The 25186-nt window shown below is 37.4% G+C and overlaps 1 protein-coding gene across 1 annotated transcript in view; it reads left to right on the forward strand.

Annotated features, from left to right (window-relative positions):
- LOC140228916 (uncharacterized) overlaps positions 1-25186 on the forward strand; it is a 67175-nt gene that overhangs the window by 32979 nt on the left and 9010 nt on the right. The window contains exons 4-5 of the mRNA XM_072309184.1: positions 21034-21187; positions 24099-24204. Of these exons, the coding sequence (XP_072165285.1) occupies positions 21034-21187; positions 24099-24204 (260 nt within the window). The remainder of the gene's footprint in view (positions 1-21033; positions 21188-24098; positions 24205-25186) is intronic.

The raw sequence follows: 25186 nt of genomic DNA on the forward strand, positions 1-25186 counted from the left end.
TGGCCTCAGAAATAATTGCATATATACCACTCAGTTAGTGGAGATAGAGAGAGAGACAGACAGAAGAAATGAAGACAAAAAAGTGCAACTGTACGTAGCTCTCAAAATTAAATGTGAAGTGCTTGTGAGTACAGGAGTTGTGCTTTCGTGATAATGAATGTGTCTTTTATTTTCATGTTTGTTGTGTATATTCAGTTTGAGGCTCTTCCTTGAATGATAGCAGTGGATACAGAAGAAAAAAAAACACAGATGAATAGCAACATGCCCTTTTTATGATCAGACATAATGATTAAACATCACATCTTTAAGCTGTTTTTTTTTATGTAAATAAATGAATCTACATTGTTTAAGGTTGTCATGACCTTGAAGACAAAAAGTGCAGCGGTGCACATAATGACTTCTGTATACAGAATGTGAAGTGTTTGTTACTGTGTGAATGAGTTGTGATTTAGTGATAATGAATGTGTCTTTTATGTTCATGCTTCTTGTGTATGTTCAGTTCGGGGCCCTTACATTGCTCGAATGATAGCAGTGAATAGAGAAGGAAAAAAAAAACAGATGAATAGCAGCATGTCCTATTTCTGATCAGACATAATGATCAAACATCACGTCTTTATGCTGTTTTTGTTTTTGTTTTGTTTTGTTTTGTTTTGTTTTGTTTTGTTTTGTTTTGTTGTTTTTTTTTTTTTTTTTTTTAGATGTGTAATGGATCTACATTGTTTATAAGGTTATCAGGTAAATGATTCCGGACATCGGGGCCATGATGTTTTTAAAGATTTGTTTGTGTGTGTGTGCTTGGGTTTTCAAGATGATGATCAGATGAACGAGCGGCTAATTGGGTACGAATGAATATTGGGATAAGGGATTAAAAAGTCATTGAATACCGAGGGAAGTTGGTTGAACGTGTATTTGTGCACAAAAAAAAAAAGATGTCGTTTGGAAAGTATGAATATCACTAACTGCTAATGTTTTTAATTGAGATAAAGCAATGGGTCAGAGAGAGAGATAAACAGTGGGAGTTCGTAATCAGCCGCGTTCACTGCTCGTTTATTTGTTGTTGTTTTTTTGTAAGAGTAATGTAGAGTTTGTTTAAGTTAAACCACTATTTCCCCTCACGATGTTTTATATATGTATATTATATATATATATATATATATATATATATATATATATATATATATATATATATATATATATATATGTATATATATATATATATATATACATATATATAATACTCGTGCATTCATCATGCAGGTGAGCTCGAACCCTCTCCGATCACGAGCGAGTTAATATCATGCATCCAGTTATGACGTCATGAACTGACCGGTGATTCGCGAGGTTTAAACTAGAATGTATTGGATCATGACGACGATTTCAGCGTAACTGTGACGGGAGCGGTTGACAGTCGTATAAAATGCTGTTGCTGAAGATGACATAACCCATAATCACTATACCTTCATGCCCGTCCAAGGGGATCAATGAGGCATCTATACATTCCAAGATGGAACTCATTTAGAAAAGATTCTGTAGTAACCTTATGTATATACTATGAAGTTAGGCACAAAGATTTCAAAAGGAGAAATGTTATGATAAATTCATCCAGTCCTTCTGATTAAAATATTTCATACATTTTTTTTTTAAGTGACTGTACGATAATGGATGAAATAATAATGCGGGATGCCAGCTTTAAATCGTCAGTCTAGCATTAACCGTGTTAACAGTGTAACTGCCTGATGACTGATGCTTAGTATTACTTGAACATAATTATATTATCATAATAGATCGATACCGAGAGTCCCCATTCAAAGCAGAATTAGTGTTCCTAATCCATATCGCTTCTCTGGCCTTCCTTGGCCAAAAGAATGATTTTGAGTCATACTTTGAGAGAAGCCATGCGGATCAGAAAGACTCGTGATCCACGACGTCTCCACTGCGTCTCCTGAATACTAGCCTGGTCTCTCGGAGACATTGCGGCGATCGCATCGCGATGCGACGTCGCCTCAACTTCCCGGTGAAAAGTTGTCACTTTTTTTGGAGACGTATCGGAAGTCCTTGATTGGCCGACATGATGAGAGCGCACGCCACTTTCTGGTCTCTCGAGTTGCACGAGTCGCTGCAGTCGCGGCGACGCGACGCCGTCTCCCCCGGTGAAATAGGCCTGTTGCAAGCGCTATAAATTCTTCAGAATTTATCATATCGATTCTGTTAATAACTGGCAAGTTAGTGCACACCCACTGGAAACGACGAATTGTACCCTCTCTTTCCGTGTCAATGTTGAGAAGACAGAAGACTATATCCAATACATCACCGTATAGTCATACACATCAGCAGATACTGCTCTTTCTCCGCTATAGATTTTGAGATCTATATTAGTCAGTGTCTGCTTTGTCCTCCTTGTGTAAAGGAACATTATATAATGTTGAGCATTGTTCATGGAATTTCCTGACCTGAGAGGTCATTGCTCTCATTTGATTAATGCGAGTAAAATGAAATCACTCATTATGCCATGCACTGAAACTGAGACAGCTTATTATATTACCAACCAAAAAAAAAAAAAGATTATCATTGTCCTGTAAAATGATCACATTTTTCTTATACCTAAATTATTGTTGTGCTCTTCCGACATTCCAGCTTACCATGAGATTTACATGAAGCAAAACCAATACTGTTATTGTTACCTGTATACAACGCTGAATATTGTCCTGATCTCATATAAGCCGTGTTTGTTGAGGTATATGGGCAGTTCTCATGCAAGCGTCACGCGGATGCTGCTATTGTTGGTGTGTTTTCATCCACCAAATCACGCCGTTCACAGTTTCAAGATCGCAGACGTCTTACCATCAAAGCACATCGTCTGTTCCTTCTTAATTCTAACCCCACGGCGGTCACATGCCTCTTGGTTTAAAATGATTGATTGCGTCTAGTCAGCGGCATCTTCAGGCTGTGGATCTTAGAGGATAAGTTACTGAAAAGTCCAACAGGATATACACGGGATTAACACAATGGCCGCTCTGTTCACTACAGTGTGACAAAGTTTTCTTACTTTGTTGCACTTGTTGTACAGAGGAGCTGGTATACATCAGTCGTTACAGCCACGTACCGGTATTCTCAATCTTTTAAGGTATTATTTACCATTTGCAGATGAAACAAAACCCATGATCCTCAGTACTTCATAACAGTTTCAAAATGTGAGTTAGGGATAGAAACAACAAATGTGAAAATATTAATCAGTATAATCTATGTTAAATATTGTTACATAATTTGAATAAAATATACGATAAATCGTCAACAATAACTTTATGGTTTACTGAGAAAAATGGTGATATCTCCTTGTAAATTATAGGCTCTAAAATTGTGAAATGTTTATATATGGTATAGGATGTTTTGTGATACAACTGACCTATACACAGTCATAATGCATCAATGTGATAACTCGAACATTTTTTTAATCACTGCTCCCTGTTTCGAGTTCGTTGACATCAGGAGCAAGGCCCTCATAGGCAGCACACATCATTTTCCAGCCGCCGTCTATGGTCCTTCGAATAAGATTTAAGCCATTGGTCTCGTGGTTAATTGCCTATAACTTTCTTCATGCTACTACTGTATAGCCACGTGAGATGAATCCAAGCTTAAAGATTATTGGTGTTTGTTTCACCATGTGGTTTTACAGAGTGAACAAAGTATAGCGCTGACTTGTTTTTCATGTAATTCTACGAGACCATAGCGGCAAAATGGCTGTGAAAAACACAGTCTGCCTTAGGTGCAAACCTGTTTCATTTGCTTGTAGGTAAGAATAATGTGGACGAAACTACAATCATTGCATTGCACGATTTTCAGCTGTACTCGAGCTGGGTGGAATCGCATTGATATCGTAGATGACGTGACCTGTATCGATATGTCTATATAGCTTTTGCAATTCACGATATCATGTGCGCATTTTAATCGCTCTGCAGTGCAAAAGGCTGTGTCAATAATATGGCAAAGGAATGTCCTTTTATGATAATCGAGCTGTATAAATGATATTCCTATAACATTCTTCAATGTTTTCAAGTCCTCCCATCCCATCATGTGAGAGAGAGAAAGAACGAAAATGCCTGAGAATAAAGATTAGGTCTTTAGAGGAAAAAGACTGGCGAAAATGAGGTTACAAGTTCAGCTGAGTTGAGTACAGCTGAGTTGAGTAATATAATGTGCCTGAGCTTTCGATCCCAGCAGAATCTGTGTCAGAGGCAAAATGGCAAACATAAGATGATGGGCAAACAGACATTTCTATGGACTGCAGACATGGGTACATAACATGCACTGTATATCTTGGAGAGGCTGATGGGGATGCAAAACGATGGGGGGGGGGGGGAAAGATGGGTTGGGTGTCATAATAAGCAGGGAGCCAATGAGGTATATGAATAGGGATTAAAGTAGTAGAGTGAGCAAACCAAATGGACAGGGTATAACAAAAACAGGACCAGTGATGATTCCTAAGCTCATAACTCGGGGTGAGCAATCTGTGAAGCAGAATGATCAAAGAAGATCATGATCTGGTTTGATGTTGCAAAACATAAAGCGTATATAAAATACGTATCTAATAAACGAAGTGTACAGTGTTCATTTAAGAAGAATAGAGACATATTTATTATATGCAAAATAATTATTATATAAAATACATCTGCCCATTGTTCATTTTTTTCACACCAAAGTTATTTTGTAAAAGAACATTTTTTTTTATTACCATGGCTTATGGTCCCAAAATGACTGAATTTTTTCTCCTTGGAATTAACGCAGGAACTTCCATGAAAACCAAAATTGCTTTACGAGAATCCGCCCTATTATACATGACTTATGAAAATTCATTTATGAAAGGTTGATCTATAAGGACTTTAAAAAAATATGAAACGGTAATGTGCAAGGGATGGGATAAGGTGGGATTAAACGCTTACCTCTTAAGGACTGACATATCAAGTAGATAAGTTAAAGGTAGATCAGGTATAGATAAGAGAAAATTTTCCAATTGGCGTATAGGGTAGCACTGAACAGTAAATCGTATAGCGTGCTCAGTTACATTATTTTGGTTGATTATTGGTTTTACCAACTGAATAAGTGATTGATTATTTTCATGTTGTTGTTGTTGTTGTTTGTCAAAAATTTGATAACTCATATGTTCAGTATTGCGTCAAGGTTTTCTCTAGTTTTTCTTTTAAAATGGCACACTTTGCCGCAAATCAGGGAGAGCGTTCATTAAGGGATGCCGATGATGTTAAAGGTCCTATTTACCTTTGGGAACAGTGATTTTAAAAGAAAATTCAAGATATGACATTAATTTTAATGCATATGTGTAGGTCTGTTGCACTACAAAACATCCTACCATATAAAATTTTCGCGATAAAGCCTAAAAAATAAGAAGATATCTATATTTTTCTCAGTAAACCGTAACTGTAGACGGTTTAGTCTGAAAGCTTTTTTATTATATCTATTGTTCACATTTTGTATATTTAACAATACTAAACATCGAATTTACCAATTCAAATTTTTACAGTGGTTGTTTCTATCCCTAACTCACATTTTAAAGCACTAATGCTGGGTTTTTGTTTAATCTGCAAATGGTAAAGTATGCCTTTAAGGAGATTCATGAGCATAAGAGTACGGGTAGGTTAAGAGTGGAAGTTCCTCTGTGTGTGTGTGTGTGTGTGTGTGTGTGTGTGTGTGTGTGTGTGTGTGTGTGGAAGTGTGGTGTGTGTGATAATTGCGACGTGACGGAGATTGAAGCCAGCGGACGTGGCGTCGTGGTTCACTTTCAGTGCTTGCCTAACTATGTCTCCATCGTTTTAACAGTCTTTGTCATTACTCTAAAGATTAAAAAATAACAAAAAGGAATCAAAACAATGCAACGTAACTATAGAACAGAAAGTCATAGTAAAACAAAAACTGCAATATGACACTATTCGCAATAGGACAGCAAATTATGGCATAAATCGCATGAATCAACAGCACATCAATGTTCGAAGATCGATATATCCCCCTCCACACCCCACTACCCCCTCTTTCTGCATTCAATATCCCTGTCCTTTCCATTCACTCCACAGACGCCCGACACTGCACAACCAAACGATACGTCTTCCCAACTCCGTAATCAAGGTAACCGGTTTGTTCTAATTGCATAAAGTCATTCGATCATTTTAATTTCGTTGTCTTACTTTGAATGACTTTGAAATGCTAATACCGCTATGTCGTTGGTGTGCATGTTTATCCATGTCATATTGCTGTCCTGTTGCGAATATCGCCACATTTTCGAAGTGCATACGTCATATTGCTGGGTTTTTTCTAACCATGACTGTTCTAATTTCATCACAGTTGGTTGCTTTTCGTTATGATATGTCCATTCGCAGTTACATTATCATGATGTAGCGCCCATCACGATACGTGGCCAGAACAATTTTCGCTAAATTGTATATATACAATATCAAGAAAATAGACTTGAGGCGGACGTTGCTCTCGATCTTGTTGTCCCTTTCAATCGAGCTTTCGGCCTGTCACCAGGATCTACCAACAGAACACACATTACCATAATTATCTGGATGGCGTAACGTGCGATGATAGCGCGATGTCGTATAATATATTCATAATCTTCTAAGCTATTACCTTATACACGAATCAATGATTTACTTCAACACAAAACTGCAACCTAAAAATCATCTCATCAACAGAAACATAAATATTATGTATAAAGAATGAAAACACAAATTCAATTCCTGTATCAAACTTCTGAAAAACAATAATCATACTTTGCCAACATTTTAAGCATAATGATTAAAAACGTAATAGAAATACATGAGTATACACACATGCATATAGGCATAAATATTGCTAATAATAACGTCTACATTCATTGCACACACGTCATAATTATGCATACATACACACTCATCGCGAACGTTTGGGAAAGGAACAATCTCTCTCACACACACACTCTCTCCCTCTTTCTCTCTCTCTCTCTCTTATATATATTATATATATATATATATATATATATATATATATATATATATATATATTATGTGTGGGGGATATGTAGGCCTACGTGTATAGATATATATTTACACAGTCTGCTGCGGTAGAAGCCTCATCGGTAATCAATTATACAGTTTCTTGCTTTCCAGCATAAGATAGGCATATAGCTCAGGACAGGTGCTGTCAAGGAAGGAAATAAAAGATACAATGTATACGTGGCTATACTGTATAACGGCTACATAGGGTTGATATACTGACACTGACCGTCATGCATGGGCTTAAGAGGCTTAACCTGGAGCCAGGAGAGTTTGTAGTGATTCTACTTCATCACACATTGGGGGGGGGGGGATTAACCGTGGTGTGCATGCGAGTTAAAAACTTTTTTTCTTTTATTCTTTAATTCTGCTCTTGAGTTCAAATTGTCGGTTTCTTGGCCTTTTATGATGTAGTATTTCTCCCACAGGCACAGGTTGCACATCAGGTTTGTTTTGGGCGAGTATGGTTGTGCTTGTCTTACTATTCTCCATGTGAGTGAGTAGGGTGTACCTTCATCCTTCAGTCCCCACACTATGTTCTTGTTGAGCTAAAATTTCTTGTTGCAAGAGGTCTCTATACCTTGACTTCATAAATTTTGATCAAATTCTGAGTATTATTTCTCAGGAAAAGAAAGACACTTTTATAATGGGAGATTTTAATATTGATCTTTTAAATAATTCTGATAATCATACAATGCAGTTGCTAAGTTTATTGGCAACTTTCTCATTTCAACCACATATCAACAACCCAACAAGAATTTCTAGTACATCAAAAACTCTTATTGATAATATATTTTCAAATGTAATAAACACAGAATTCACAAATGGTATATTTTATTATGATATATCCGATCATTTACCTGTTTTTACCATCAACAATAGTTCTTTGCAAACAAAACAATATTTTGAAAATAAAAAATCTCAAATGTATTATAGGGAAACAGAAAGTAATATAAATTCTTTGATATTTGATTTAGCGCAGGAAGAATGGGGCGATGTATTTGATGAAAGCAATGCTGATACTGCTTATGAAAAATTTATCAGCAGATTATTATATTATTATCAGAAAAATATTCCTTTGGTTAAACGGAAACCTTTAAAGAAAAATAGACAACCCTGGATTACCAAAGGTATTATGCGGTCTATATCAACCCGTAATAAGTTATATAAGCAAGCAATAAAGAATCAAAGTAATAACTCATTTATGAAGTACCGGAAATATAGAAATCAATTAACATCAGTAATAAGATTGTCCCGAAAATTGTATTATTCAACTAATATAGAAAAAAATAAGGATAATCTTTTTTCATTGTGGAAAACTGTCAATGCTCTTATGGGAAAGACGGTAAAAGAAACTACCAACTCTATCATCATTGACAATGAGGAAATTACTGACTTTACCACAATTGCCAATTCATTTAATGATTATTTTATAAATATTGGTCCTAGTTTAGCATCTAATATGAATTCATGTAATACACATTTTACTGACTATTTACCCAATCCTTGTGAAAACTCCTTCTTTCTCACGCCTACCAATAATCATGAAATAATCAATATTGTTCAGAATCTGAAAACAACTAAATCGAGTGGGCGTGATGGTCTTAGTGTTCATTTATTGAAACAAATAATTTTTACATTGCAAGCCCCCTAACTCACGTATTTAATATGTCTCTTTCAACAGGCATTTTTCCGAACTCATTCAAACTTGCAAAAGTTATTCCCATTCATAAAAAAGATGACTTTAAATTAATGAGTAATTATAGACCAATTTCATTATTACCAAGTATATCCAAAGTTCTTGAAAAAATTGTGTATAAAAGGTTATATCAGTTTTTACAAACCAATAATTTATTGATACCCAATCAATTTGGATTTTTTTTTTTATTCATGTTCCATATTCCACATTTCATACAAGTTATATATTCCATTTGATTTGAAGCAGAAATGTTTTACACACAATGGTCAGTTTGAACCAATAATGCACAAATGTATAAGGACATATAATTGGCGTGTAATATTATGAGGAACCCACTAAAAAGCAAAGCTTGTAGGATGTGGGCTCCAAAAATATAACATAGGTTTTAGTACAGTATATCAATGTCAGAAGTGACGTAACATGCAAAATTCAAAATATCGAGAATATTACAATGTTTACGGGATGTACAAGGTATAGTATATAATGTTTATGATTAACTTATGGTATAAATGCTAAGAAAAGTAGCAAGTTGATCAAACTAATGAAGTCATCCGAGCGAGGCATCATTTGAGTATATGCAAAAAAAAAAAAAAAAAATTAAAGTGATTACGGCAAAATAATTAAACATAGGATTTTAGAAAATTTTAGAAGTGGATATTCTACTGACTATGCAATTGCTCACATGTGTGATAAAATGATTGAAGCTTTTGCTGATAAAAAGCATGTTATAGGTATATACATGGATTTGTCGAAAGCATTCGACACCATCGACCATGAAGTATTGATACATAAACTTAATACGTATGGAATACGAGGTCACGCTCTGCTCTGGTTTATAAATTATTTGCAAAACCGTCAACAGTATGTTAGTTTTCAGTCTTATGAATCACACAAACTTGATATTAAATGTGGGGTACCTCAAGGCTCCATTTTAGGGCCTCTGTTGTTTAACATTTATATAAATGATATTATAGGTTCTTCTCCATCTCCATGCTGATGATACATCCATTATTACATCAGATTATGATATAGGGACACTTGTTAATCGTTTGAACACTGAATTATTGAATATATTGAATTGGTTTAAATCAAACAAGTTATCTTTGAATGTTAATAAGACAAATTTTGTTCATTTTAGAAAACCCTACCCACAGGATCTTAATGTCAACATATCAATTGATGGGTTTTCTCTTTGCGAGAAACAGGTTATTAGATTTTTAGGCATTACAATCGATTCTCATTTGACATGGAACGAACATATATCCTGTTTACAAAGGACCCTATCAAGAAATATTGGTGTACTCTGGAAGTTGAAAGATCTCTTATCAGAACGATCCCTGATTATTTTATATAATTCTTTAATTTTGCCTCACATATTGTATTCAAATATTGTATGGGGAAATTGTAGTATTACTAAACTGAATTCATTGTATTTACTCCAAAAGCGTGCTATTCGTATTATTACTAATTCCACATATTTATCTCATACAGATCCTTTATTTCATCGTTTGCATACTTTGAAGCTTCAGGACATCCACATCTTACAAACAGGTATATTTATGTACAAGTATGCAACAAATCAACTTCCCTCTTTATTTCATAATATTTTTCACTTAAATTCGAATATACACACATATCCAACTCGCCGTTCGACAGATTTTCACCTTGTAAACCCCAAAACTGTTTTAGCTCAGAAATCAATTAGACATTACGGTCCCGATGTCTGGAATAACCTACCTGATCAATTAAAGCAGTGTACTTCACTGTTTTCCTTTAAAGCTCATTTAAAAAAGTATTTATTATTGAAATATGTTTCCAGTTAGTAGTCTTTGATCAATGTATTTTTTCTTTTTTTTTGAAGTCTCAGTCAGCCCTGATCCATGCAAAGTGGTTTTTTTTTTCATTCCCTCCCGTTCCTTTCTTTGATAATGATATTGCATACATTCATTAAAGCGTATACCTTACCCCCAAAATAGGCATGCTACAGCCTTTATTCTCTCTTGCACTGTCACCTGCACACACGACGCACTGTCACTCGCACACACCTACACTTTTATTGTCTACTATACCATGCAGCAGTCAATGGTGCTGCGTGCTGTTTTTTTTTTTTCTTGTTCTAAAGCGCCAAGTCACTATTTTTCTTTTCTGTTTTTTTTTTCTGTAGCAAAATGTGTTTTGTGTATTAAGATTAAGAGTTTTATGAGTACATATATAATTGGTGTTGTATTACATTGGTATCACATATTCAGATAGGGCCTCATCCACGTCAAGCTCTGCTTATGATGACGGTCCCCTGTATTGATTTCTCCTTTGTTAATAGATACAGTATGCCTTGATATGTTATTTTGATTCATAATTATGCCACTTCAGACTGAATGTTGTTACGCAAATGATTTTTCTTTGTATTGATTTGTATGTATCTGTATCATTTTGTTTTCATTTGCAATTGTATTCGGAGAAAGAAAATGCAGAAATAAACCAAACAAACAAACAAACAAACAAATTATGTAATTCTTGGTCGTGCATTTACCAAGGATCTGGCAATCCTCCTTCTTTCTGCTGTTGCAGGAGTCCTTTGCTTGGTCTGGAACAGTATCTTCTTGTGGGCCTTTGTTACAGTGTCCGTATTACCCATGCAGCTAGTTGACTTTTGAGGTGTTCCCGTTGCGGACCTTGTCAAGCTGGTGTTCTTTTGGGAAGTGCTGTTCAACATTGGCTAAGAACTTTCTTCCGATATTCGTTCTGACATAAATTATTTGCTGTATGGATGGTTAAACAATAATGTTTCGTTTCCTTTGATGTCGACTTTCCGTACTGCAGCAGTTGATGCCTTTGGATGTGTAGCGATGTCAGTCTGGGTTTGTGTTCAGGCTCGCGAAGCGCTTTCTCCTATAGGTGCTGCTTAAGCACCTGTACGAGAAAGCGCTTTCTCGTTTGGTGCTGCTGAAGATTTCTTCGCTACTGGGCTTGGATGAACTGTGGTATTTCCTAGTGACGGTTGGTGGATACAATATTGGATTCTGTATGCACTAGGTGTGAGTCTTTTGATTTTGATTATGGTTTGAATTCTTTCTTGGTGAGGTCGAATGACAAATCCAGGAAGTCGACGATGGTTGCGTTGTTGCTGGCTGTTTCTGGACCCCAAAGTCTTTGATTTTTTTTTTCGCAGAGTCTCTTTTTGGTGATTCCACTTGCACAATAAATTGCCAAGTCATCGCCTCGATAGAGCCCAATGCTCTTTTCGCAGTCTCTTTTTGGTGATTCCACTTGCACAGTTGCCAAGTCATCGCCTCGGTAGAGCCCAATGCTCTTTTCGCAGAGTCTCTTTTTGGTGATTCCACTTGCACAATTGCCAAGTCAACGCCTCGGTAGAGCCCAATGCTCTTTTCGCAGAGTCTCTTTTTGGTGATTCCACTTGCACAGTTGCCAAGTCAACGCCTCGGTAGAGCCCACTGCTCTTTTCGCAGAGTCTCTTTTTGGTGATTCCACTTGCACAGTTGCCAAGTCATCGCCTCGGTAGAGCCCAATGCTTTCTTTGCGGATCACGATGGATTCACGACAATGGCCTTGACTGTCTACGGTCACTCTATCATCATCGTGTATTCCGGGACTTCCAACAACCTTATACTGCTTATTAATGGAAACCTTCAGGCAAAATGTCATTCATGTCAATTAATGGATGAAGAAATCAATTACATTTAAGCTGATCTCCTCCTGTATAATTCCTACACTAATTGGTGTCTATACGAATTAATGATAACGCATTATATACTGCAAATAAATGAATCATCTTTGTGGTAACAATATTGAACGGAAAGCAGGCCTTTCGGCAAAATATTATAGAAGGTAGTTCCAGCCTATGATTTACAAAACTGTTTAGTGTCTTTGATAATATATGTACAAAACTATTGAAAAACTATAGCTAATTTATTGTAATAAATCAAGGATTATAGCTAAGTGTATGATCAATAGAAAGTGTGTGGACATTTGTTTTATTATTCAACGGCGCTTTTAAAGAACTCGCTGGACGCACTGCTCCAAAGCTTTTATGTGTTATTCATATTTGAATGGTTAATGGTTATACCGGTATCTAATTTTACAGCACACCTGCCGAATGTAACAACATAAGCACGACTCATCCGATACCAGGCTTAAGCTTTCTTCATTCTAGCTACAATGGAAATGTCTATTTGCACCAAATTTTGATACATACACAAGGCAGACAGAATGTGATATTAACGTACCGAAGTATTCGAATGACTTTCAGGAAATAAAACCTTGATGCAGATAACAGGATTAAGGTTTGTCGTGCTACGACATTATGCGGAGGCCCCAGATGCTGCAAAACCACCGTGGAGTCGCGTAGGCTACGTGCGTTTAAAGAGCTACTAAATCAACAATAGATTCATTAGTGCTTCTGTTGTTGTGTATGAGCTTAGACATCACAAAATCATTAACTTCTATAGGTCTAATGTGTATCATAATATATTTGTGCTTTTTAAATTTTTTTCTTTACTGCACCAAGCCCTGCCTTCTAAACTTCTACCAGGTTTTCTCTGGCCTGTTGTGATGTCACGGAAGGCAAAAAATAAAAAATAAATAAATAAATAAAATAAATATAGTATAATATTACACAACATTGTACGCACCTTGCGATAACTACATGTACGCGCACATCTCTAATACTTTTACAATTTGAAAAGTTGTGAGGTAGCATCGTACGAAAGCATCTGATAGGTATGGGGGCTTTGCACACTACAAAACAAAAATGAAAGACAATTTTTGTCAAATACATGATACACAGATCTGGCAGTTCATTATTATTTTTTTTTTTATGTCTAGACTCATATTCAATAGAAGTCTTATGTTCATTCGATCACGCTTTAAAAGCCCATTCATCCATAAGTATTAATAATATCATCAAAATAGAGTCCATGTTCTGCAGTTTCGCCTAGATGAGTTCTTCTTTGAGCTCGAAGTTAGACCTTTTAGGATACGTTCCGACACGAGTATAGATTCCTATCTGCACGTGCTGTTCTGTTACCAGTCGCCAGTCATTTTGTCAACAAACTTGCCTCTTTATTGGAAACTCAAAGAAGAAATCCACTCCAAAATTTAATCGATTTCATAAAAAAGAGAAAAACATTCCTTGCAGAACAATGCAAAAATGACCATAATCGGATAAGAAATAAGGAAGTTATGACACTCTCAAATTGCTAATTCTTTTCGGAAAGCACTTTTTTACCAGTCCTCATGAATATTCAAATCAGCAAGTTGATGAAGTCATGCTCTCACAATTTCCTATTCATTTCATATACAGAAATATAAAACAAATCTCATATTTCAGCTGTATTAATATAAACTTGCCTTAAAGCCACCCAAAATAAAAAAGACCAAATGTTATCTCTGATATGATATTATCTGAGTATGGAAATATGCTTATACATGTATCACTCGAATTAGCTAAAATGGCATTTTCCTTTCGAATTTCATAATGCCGTACATGAAAATTGTGAGAGTGTGACTTCATCAACTCGCTCATTTGAATATTCATAAGGACTGGTCAAGAAGTGTTTTCTGAAAAAATGTGAAATTTCAAATGTCATATCTTCCTTATTTCCTATCCACTTTTTGTCATTTTTGGAACGTTCCGTATGGATTTTTTCTTTTTCTTTTGGAGTTTATTGGGGTGGATTTCCTCTTTAATTGGACCATAATGGGACAATCGGATTAATTCTATGTGTGATGTGTCAAAGCAGCTTCCTGTCTGAGGACTTTATAGTTGCTCCGGACGCTCACTCCCATCATGTGCTTAACCCAGGTGGGTGGACGTTTGCCTATGCAGGAGGAAAGCATGGCTGATTACTCTCGAGGCTTTCCTGGCTTTCCTGGCTTAAGAAGACCGTACTTCTATGAGCATAATTATTCTTTCATCTTTGCCACAATTAATAGCATTGATCTCATCGGGCGCAGTAACTCTAGTCAACAGGGTTTTAGCTAAAACCAATGTACTGTGAACATCATCTATTTCAGCTTTCCGTGAAAATATCATGCAAGTTCAAATGTGGGTCAAGAAATACTTCGTAAAAACTGAATGTTTGTCTATATACCTGACCTGACTTAGGCTCTTATTGAGTGTTCTATCATTATATGTGTATATACCGATCGATGTTTGCAAATACACTCAAATCTTGTGGTTTCTTCCCCTATGGGCATCCACGACCATGTTACCAATCTGAAATTACAGTGGTGTCGTATAGGTGCCGCATACATTGTAACTCGGCGGTATGACAACCTATGGTAGAATTGGTTTCATATTGATTGAACCCAAGAGTCTTGATGCCGCCATATAGGCCTAATCAATCAAGGTAAATTTTGATGAACGTAACCTCGTCGCTGCAGATGATACACCCTGCGCGAAATTTATCTAGCAATGTCGCCCAAAGTTCATTTTGATATAGAAAGAGAGAGAGAGAAGAGAGAGAGAGAGAGAGAGAGAGTAAAAACAAAGGATTAGAATGGGTATGTGCTTAGACCATACAGACAAAATAAGAAAGTAACCACATGTCAAAGTTTCTCATACTTTGAGGAAACATTGACATTAAGTATCTCAACCACATTATACAAATTAAAAGAGGCTAAGCTAAGATGCACTATGAATAATCTTCACACAGCTCTCTTTTTGGACTGCTTAAAAAATGTTGAATATTCATGTAGTTATATACTTTCTCTCTCTCTCTCTCTCTCTATCTATCTTTTTTTATGTCCCATTTTAGATGAATTATGCTGTTCTGTTTGATTGACTTGCTGTACTCCTTTAAGTCTTTACCTATGAAGCCATTGCATTCCAACGTAAGATTTTCCAGCCGAATATTAACCTCAACTCCATGACATTTTTTTAGAGCCCCTCATATTTTAACTTTTTGTTTTGCTTAAGAGTCCCTGTATACTGACTTTGCTTTAGCATGGACTCGAAGCCAAGCCGATGAGATCATAGCAAAATCTGCGATTGCAATAATAATAATGCTGAGCCTGTGAAACGCACGCACCACTTCATTGAAGAAAAAGTTTCAAAGTTTCCACCTTCCTGCTTCGACCAATAAACCACTGCTCAATTCGTGACAGACGAAGGTGCACGAGTCTTGACGGCGCTCCGTCGATTGGTTCTAATATTTGCTACCCATTCCTGGTACCACTGGGTAAATCAAAGGCGCAAGTTCAGAAATGTACTCTGACCTCCAACGAAATGCCCTTTTTCTGGGTCTTGCTATAGGGGTTCGACTATTCTCGTGTAGTTAACGACCAAAAGCTGGTTGTAATTTCTGTGGTAACAACATTCTTTTTCTTCTGCTGCTTAAGTCAAAGCAGTCCACATGGAGAACCTTTGACAAGGGTTACCCTCATCTGCAAATTTTGCTACATTCAGTTCCACAGCCGTCTTCATGTTAGCGGGGAGTTGACATAATGTTCCGCTTGGTCGGTACACAGGGCGCCAAGAGTAAGTTGATCAATATCTTGACATCTGCAAGGGCTCTTATAGTGTAAACTGCGATACGATATGCTGGAGGATATCACCCTTGGGATGGATTACTTGTATTAACACCCACTTTCACTGGTAGGATTTCACCCTACAACTGCGAAGTTGAATTGTAATACCCAAAGAGTAGCGCTATAGCTTCTATACTCTTTGGTTGAAAGTTGAAAGTTGAAAGTTGAAAGTTTATTTACTCACAACCCAAACTCTGGGTATCGGAGTCCAATAAAAAACACATAGCACATTATAATATCAATAAATAATAATTGCAAATAACTCTGAAAAGTGTACAAAACAACTATAACAAACAAAATAAGAATGAAATGCGATGTAATACAGTATCTTTTACCAAGTTAGATCCGTGAAATCTCAGCATTCGTGAAGTACGCGCACATGCGCACACACAAATACACCGACACTTCCAACACACATTAGGCGCTGTAACGGGTGAACAAGGTTTACAAGTCGGAGTGCAGATGACAGCATTGTATTGGTCAAAGGTGGCGTCTTTCCCAATACAGCCCTCAGTACACGGGCATAATCGGTCTTTAGCCTGTCGCCAGGATCATGCGATGGCAATTTCAACGAAGCTCTCATTCGGACTGTGTCTGTGGCAACTACCGTAATAGTCATCCTCGTATTCTGTGACATGTTTTATCAGAGTCTCGCTCTCCTGTTGGTAGTGTTTGAGGGCAAACGTAAGTACAATATTGTAGGTAAGTCAGAACTTCGTAATTTATTCGGTCACCAATAGCCTCTTACCCTCGAGGTATAATGTATGTGAGACATGTAAATCTATTGTCACAATACACTTACTACTCCATGAATATTATTGAGCTCAGTTTCCGATGATTAATCATAAGTAACAGGGGCCACGGAACGCTTCCCCCCCCCCCCCCCAATTTGGGGACTGGGTGGGTGGGGGAGGGCTGTAAGCCCCCCTGTCCCCTAGACAGGTGGAATCTAAAGACGAAACCTTCGGAAAGTCCTGTGTTACTATTTCTTTTATCCGATTGTTTTTTTTTTCTTTAAAAATTACACCCCTGTTCCGCGGCCCCTGTGTAAGTATGTAAGTCGCATAGTAAAAAATGACTGTAGAGTTGGCTTATTTCCACCGCTCTACTTAGTTGCTTCCACATTCCCCAAAACTAATTGCCGTTTTTTTCATATCTGACTATACGTAATCTGCACGAATTATATTGATGCTTACCACCACCCCCCCCCCCACACACACACACACAAATCGAACCTGAAAGTAATTACGAGTCCCAAGGATTGTCTTAAGTCGTGTACTTGGGATTTTATCATTAAAATCTGAGTAATCCCAAGTCCTTTGATATAGGGATAGTGCTAATAGGGACTCTTTCCCCTATAGATCGCAGCTTTAGTGATAATGTGTTGAGGTTGAGGTTAGGGTTTATTTTGTGAGTTTGCGGTGCATGCGGAACTCTCTGCGTGTAAGGTGATACTGGTATAGTGATAACGACATAATTTTCCCCATACGGTTTCCCCCATACATTCCTCCTCTGCACACCATATGGCACAGGCGGCAGCATACACACAGTTCCCGTTATTATGACGCCAATTCCAATCTCTGCAGCGGGAAGTATACATTGCAAGTTTCGCCATGTACACGGTGGAAGTTATTTAGCAGAATCCTGATATCACATAAACGGTTCATAGTCGAAAAGAAGTACTCTGGTGCAAGGTGTACCAAGGAGGTTCTAGAGAATGGAGTCACAACCGTCTTATTTCCTTTGCTAGATGTTCGAAGCCGCCGCTCAAAAATATTTGAAGCCATGTGGCAAACTGGATCTGCCGCTCAGATAGGAAGACAATTCACTCGTGTCTCATTGCACAATCACCAGCCACTTTCAAAGGAAGATAATTCTTTGTGATGGTAATTACTTTTCGCTATCCCTTCTTATAAAAGGTAGATGGTACAGACTCGAGGATGCGCGAATAGAAATTGAGCAAAAATGCTGAAATAAAGATGAAAATTACTCGACTGGGCATACCCGGGCACTAATCTGATATATCTATCAATAAAGAATTATACTTGAAGATTATTCCATATCAGTTTCATTTGTGGAAATTAAGCGGAAAAGTGATAAAAGCAGCTTTCCAGGATGGTACAGTTTTAAACATTTTCACATAATACAGCTCTGATTTACACTTTTGCGCAAATTTCTGGACGGAATTGACTTTTGTTTTACATGCTTTATCATTACGTAAAATTTCATTTCATTTAATAAATAAATAAGCAAAATATGGCCAACATTATGATAACGTTCAAAATGAATCTTCAGATTGCTCAGCAAGACGGCGGCTTGGAACATCGATCATCAAAGGCACAATAGTGCACCTGTGGAATTCTTTTGTACATCAATAGAAATCTGATAACTGTTTGAATAATTGCAGCCAGTTGGAACTCCAATGTATTAAACCTCCTTGGGTGTACTAACAATATTCAGTATTCAGTACTCATGGACATTTTTTTTTTCCTCCGCGAGAACCCAGTAACGAAAGTTTGCATTCACCTGCATGCTCCGACAAATTTATTATTAAACACAATACCTGGAATTCCGGTCGAATGTTTGAGCTGTTGCCATGTCTGGAAACATTTTTCAATCCTCGTACATGGTCGTCAGGAACAACTTGACGCCTTGGAGGTATGCGAAAAACAAAATGATAAAAATGTGTTTGTAAACCGGTCTCTTTCGATCGATACGTTTTGATTCTCAGTGTAATTATACAACGTTTGGAAAAAAACAAACAAACACGATAATATTTTCGTAATTTCCACAATGTCTCCGTCTTTTGGAAGGAAAGAAATGTTGGATGTAAAGAAAGGAGTGGTAGAGGAGTGTAAACAAAAATTCTGATTAACAATGTGATTACGAAAGCGCGTATTATCTGGATTGAATCAGAATGTTGACAGTTTCCTTGTCAGTTTGTGTAATCCTTGGTTGCATCATTCACTCAGGGAGGTGTAAGAAAAGGAGAGACAACTCGTTCGTAATTCATGCAAACACATGTTTGGTTTCAAAGCGTTACAATGGGATGTCTAGCATTCCACTATACGCTTTGAAGTCATGCTCTGCACCGCTCTTGTTGTAAGGCGAAGTTCAGAGAAGAAGAACGCATTTCACCTTTCGTTGAATTACAAACTTTATTCCCCCGTAAAATTTTAAATGAAATACTCGAATTGATTAAGAGTAGTTTAGGAAAGAATTCAATATTATAAACAGGTATTTCTAGTTTCTTCGTAATGCGCAAATCGAAATGAAATGAAAATTAGGCCCTCTTAAAAACCTAATAGTTTTCTATAATGCGCACATTTCCGCATGTTAGTTTTCTATCCTTTAATCTGGGATATTTTGATCTTTCAAATAAAGTACTTCGCTAAAGCGTGCACCAGCGTGCTTTTAAACTATTTGCTATTAAAATTGTCAGTTTTACACTGCATTTTGATTCGCTGCTCTAATTCAAGGTACACAAATTCATTGTTGACATCACATTGAAAGAGAGAGAGCGAAATGCAGTGGGGGCAAGTATTTCTAGATGTGAGAGCGCTTGTCCCGATTATTGATGCTCTCTTTTGTCAAAGCACCTGATTTCCACCTGTAGTTAAGCGCATAGCTTCTCGGCGGTGCTGCGCATCCTTCAAAGGAGAGCAGGAGTTGTCTCTCCTTTTCTTACACCTCCCTGATTCACTTTAACCAGTTTTTACCTAGAGTGAGTGACGCACACGGTCCGGTATTTCTGACTTGTCGGGTATTTATTCGTGGAATCCTTATCTCTATCTTCCAACGGGCGACAGTAATGTTGTTTTGTTTTTGTTTGTTTGTTTTTCCGTAATTTGTACTCTCGTGACAAGAATACACAAGACCTCGCATTTTCCATTCGTCACGCGTAGTTGTTTTGAATATCGGCTTAACTTTTCCGGTGGCTTGGCACATCCAGTGTGATAAATAGGACCAAATACCTGATCTATGCCTTCTTTCAATCTATATCAGAATGATTATGTCAACAATATGTTGATACAGTGTGTATTTCAAATCACCTTAATACCTGATAGATAAAGCAAAAAATTACACGTAATTGGTATAATAGCGCATCGTAATTGTAAGTCACATGGTGACCTGCTCTATTCGAGTAGCTATCATGCCACCTATACTAACGTCTATATAGGCATAAGGTGTGACCTACGCACACACACTCACACACACACACACACACACACACACACACACACAAATAAAAGCGTTTGAGCTGGAGGACATGAAGAAAATGTGATAACAAAAAATGTTCGTAACCATTAAAAGAGAATGGAGATATCTGTGCCACGCCTATGAGATACAATATATCGCAAAATTGACATAGTCTACGAAGCTGCAGCATTAATGGCGCACACACCCACCCACGTATCCACACACCACACACACACAATATATATATATATATATATATATATATATATATATATATATATATATATATATAATCAATGCTCGACACTAACTTTTTCTTTAGGTGGCCCGATCGGGCCGCCAAAATATATCTTTTCTTTACCAAAAGTGGTGGCCCGACATCTATTTCTGGTTGCCATCACAAAAATGTCGCACTTGTAGCATACATGTGAGTGTACGTAATTTTTGTGTATAATACAGTGAGGTTGATACACTCGTAGATATTTTGTGTCTCTGTTTGCATCACGTGCGAGTTTAAATCTGAACTCATTAACTTTCTCTTCACAGATTTCAGAGTTCAAGCACATTCCGGGTCATGGCGACCGCTGCAGAGCCCGTCCCGGACTATCCTCTGATGGAGAGAAAGAAGTCGTACGGCGCGCAGGCCAGCGCGGACCAAGCTTCGGCCTCGCACATAGAGAAAACGATCACGCATTCGGCAGTAAGTTGGCATTATGCTTTGATGAAAATAACAGGTACATAATAATACTCCACAAACTAAGATTTGGACCGATCATATAAGTATACTTGTTAATTTTGTTTAGCACCAATTTGCCAAATAGGCATGCGAACGCATTCTGCTTTCTGGATATTTTTCATGACTAGTAGTATAAACGGCGATTTAAAAAAAAAAAAAAACAAAAAAACAAAAAAACATACATCTACACAATGTTTTTCTTTTCTTATCAGTTTTTTTTTTCATTGTGGAGTTTTGAACTTAACTTGTACCTTGCTTATTTCTTTTTCTTCTTTTCAATTCTGCTTTTTGTATTTGTGTATTTGTGTGTATGTGTGTGTGTATGTGTGAGTGTGTGTGTGTGTGTGTGTGTGTGTGTGTGTGTGTGTAGGCCTACATAATTCTTGTATCATTCCTTTCACGCTGTTATGTAGAGGTCATCCTCACGCAAGTTACCTGTTAATGTAACTTCTCGAAACATGTCTTCATCAGATCTCTGTATAGCTGTCATGACTTCTTTGACTTAAAGGGAAGGTAAACCCAAAGAGCAATGTGGATTGAGTGAAAGCAGCAACATTAGTAGAACACATCAGTGAAAGTTTGAGAAAAATCGGACAATCGATGCAAAAGTTATGAATTTTTAAAGTTTTGGTGTTGGAACCGCTGGATGAGGAGACTACTAGAGGATATGACGTATGAGTGGACAACAATACAAAGAAAATATAAAGGATATTCAACAAAAATTCACTTTTCTAGAATTATGAAAGAGCAGTGGACCGACCGCTTTCAGAAAGCAGGGGGAATAATTGCTACCCTTAACATATGTCAATATCAAGTTGATGGAATTTGTAATTTTCATGAAAAATGGATTTTTGTAGTAATTTCTTTATATTTTCTCGATATTGTAGTCCACTCATACGTCATAACCTCTAGTAGTCTCCTCGTCCAGCGGTTCCAACACCAAAACTTTAAAAATTCATAACTTTTGCATCGATTGTCCGATTTTCTTCAAACTTTCACTGATGTGTTCTACTAATGTTGCTGCTTTCACTCAATCCACATTGTTCTTGGGGTTTATCTTCCCTTTAAAGGCGTAGGACGGTGTGTCCCTTTGCACTCCTCCGGGTGAGCTCACTCCAACCTCTCCTGTCCTTTGCCTAGTGTTCAAGGCTCAGTAGGGTTGATCCCGTATCACCGCGAAGTTGGTCTCTCCATCTGAGGGGAGGACGACCAGGTGGTCGTGCTGTGTGGAAGTCATTATAGTAAGCTTCACGTGGCAGCCGATTCTCTGGCATGCGGATGACATGCCCAAACTATTTCATTCTGCGTGAGGTGATTTCTTGGCTGATGGATCTTGTGGCGTTCAGAGACTTCCTGATGTCCTCATTCCTGATGCGGTCTAGAAGTTGAACGCCTGCAATGGTCCTGAGGCATCTCATTTCAAAGGATTCCAGTCTGCTTGTGTCTGCCTTCCTTAGGGTCCATGTTTCAGCACCATAAGTGGCGATTGGTCGGATGAGAGCTTTATTTATTCTCACTTTTAAGGTTCTCGAGATGTTTTGGTTTGACCATATTGTTCCTTTGAGACGGCCGAAAGCCCAGGCTGCAAGGGTGGTCCTTCGTTTAACATCATTTGTAACTGATGGGACAGTGCTGCCAAGGAAGACAAATTTGTCTGTCTTTTCTATCGCTTCATCATCTATTATGATGTCACCTTGTTCACTTGACATTATACGGCACTTTGAGATGTTAATTTTCATTCCCATGCTTTACATGCTTCTTCCAGTTTTTGTGTAGAAATCTGTAGCTTATCAAATACCAGGTCTAACAGCGTGGTGTCGTCGGCATAACGTATGTTATCGATATTCATTCTGCCCATGTGGATTCCACCATCTGATGTCTTGATGTCATCCATTACAAATTCGAGAAAGAGGTTGAAAAAGCTGGGGGAGAGGAGACATTCCTGCCTTACACCTGTGAGGACATCAAACCATTCAGTGATCTTTCCATTCACAAGTACTGCACATTTCGATTGAGAGTAAATACTTTCAATCAGGTCCACCAATACACTGTCAACTCCAATGGAACGGAGACACTTCCACAATAGCTGTCGTGTTCCATGTAAATGTATCTTTGTGATTGATCTCACCTAAATGGAATAATGTATAGTTGAATTGAAATTGAATTTGCAAAGAACCTAGGGATTTAATCCACCTGCTCCCATGATTTTTTTTTTTCAACATTAGATTCCAAATAATGACATGTTTCAGTATAGCTGCTTTGTTAGTCAAACCTCAGTCAAAATGATTGACAGGGATCAACTTCCCTGTACTTGACGAAAGAATATGTAACAAACCGACATCTTTTGTCATATATGCCAAGTATATCGGATCACCAGAATTTACTTGTTGCTATGTAGGAGCAAGACTCAGGCCTGAGAAACCATTGTGGACTCACGTCACTCTGTATATATGCGCGTCAGATTTTTATGCAGAGGTGAACAGGTCTATTTGTATCTTCACAAAATTCGACAGAAAGAGTCGGTGATACCGACTACATCATGTTATCTTCCTTTCCAGCTTTCATTTATGCACGCATATACTAACTTTGAGCGTCAAGCAGACCTCGAGTACATGTACCTCGGGTAATTGCCCGATAACATAATAACATGATGTATCACCGATCCTTTCTGTCGTATTGTGTTAAGATAAGTATGCTGTGAAGTCGTCATGCAGATAGGAAATTTTATAACACTGTTCAATAATCCAGTGTACAGGGGAATTTGAACTTGGTGGACAAGTTCAAATTCAAATTGCATGCATGCTGTGAGACTATTTTTTATTACTGTGAAGTTTACTTTGTTGTTTCATGTCTTAATTGTCTGTTTGTCTTTCAGCATTTCAGTCATGACGGGTTATCTATCATGACCGCTACGTCACTAATAAGCGGAAAGGTTGTCGGTCTAGGGATCCAGATATTACCGGGAGCTGTAGCACGAACAGGTATTAAAATTATTTTGGATAATGTGTATTCAAGTGAAATGACAATGCGTGTTTTAAAACTGATTAAAGAAACAGAGTATGAATCAGACGCGAACAGAAATTTCGTAATCTTGAGACCTCCCCTTCCCCCCCCCCCTCCCCCCCCCCCAAAAAAAGAGAAATGTTTAAGTTATAGAATCTTGATTTTTATGAAACGAAATATCGGTCGTTACCACATAACTTTGCAAAATGGATGGATGAGGCGATAAAAGTCATCAACGCACAAATCTGCCTTTGGTTTGCATCTATAGGTAACGGAGCAACTATAGCATCTGCTTCTATGTAGAATCCCACTGCACACAATACGATTGTTCATCCATCATGAATGTAACGTATTTGATATTGATTTCTATTGATTTTGTGTCATGTAAATGTTATCATCGTCTTTATATTCTGAACTTATAATTTATGTGTTACTTTACATTGTCATGGATGTATGTTGCAAATACAACACTGTATAACTTGTGTAAAAACTTAATAAATGAAATGAAATGAAAATACAACTGCTCCTTTAAAATGATCCTTGCTAATTCATAGAAATTCTTTACAGTAACTGAACAATCTATCCTCTTCTCCTAAACACAAAACAAAGCAAAACAAGGGAAATTATAGTGAAGGGTTCTGTGTAGGTAAATTGTGAGACAAGAACTTCATTACCTCATCAGATTTGCATAGAACAAAATCGTCATCAATACCACTGTTTCATGATGATATCCCATGACACTTGAAAATCCCAATGATTTATCATTTCACATCCGATTGGAAATTGGGTGGAAATTCTACCCTTCTGCCATGTTGGTTTCATTTTACCCTCTATTATTATGACTCATGTGTCTCTTTCTTTTCCCACACGGGGTGCTTATGGAATGTGTAGTTCCGTCGACATCTCCCCACCCTCGCACAAGAAAACGAGAATGAATAAATTATGTTGCCAGCATTAATA

Source organism: Diadema setosum, chromosome 5 (assembly GCF_964275005.1).
Source record: "Diadema setosum chromosome 5, eeDiaSeto1, whole genome shotgun sequence".
Lineage (NCBI taxonomy): Eukaryota > Metazoa > Echinodermata > Echinoidea > Diadematoida > Diadematidae > Diadema > Diadema setosum.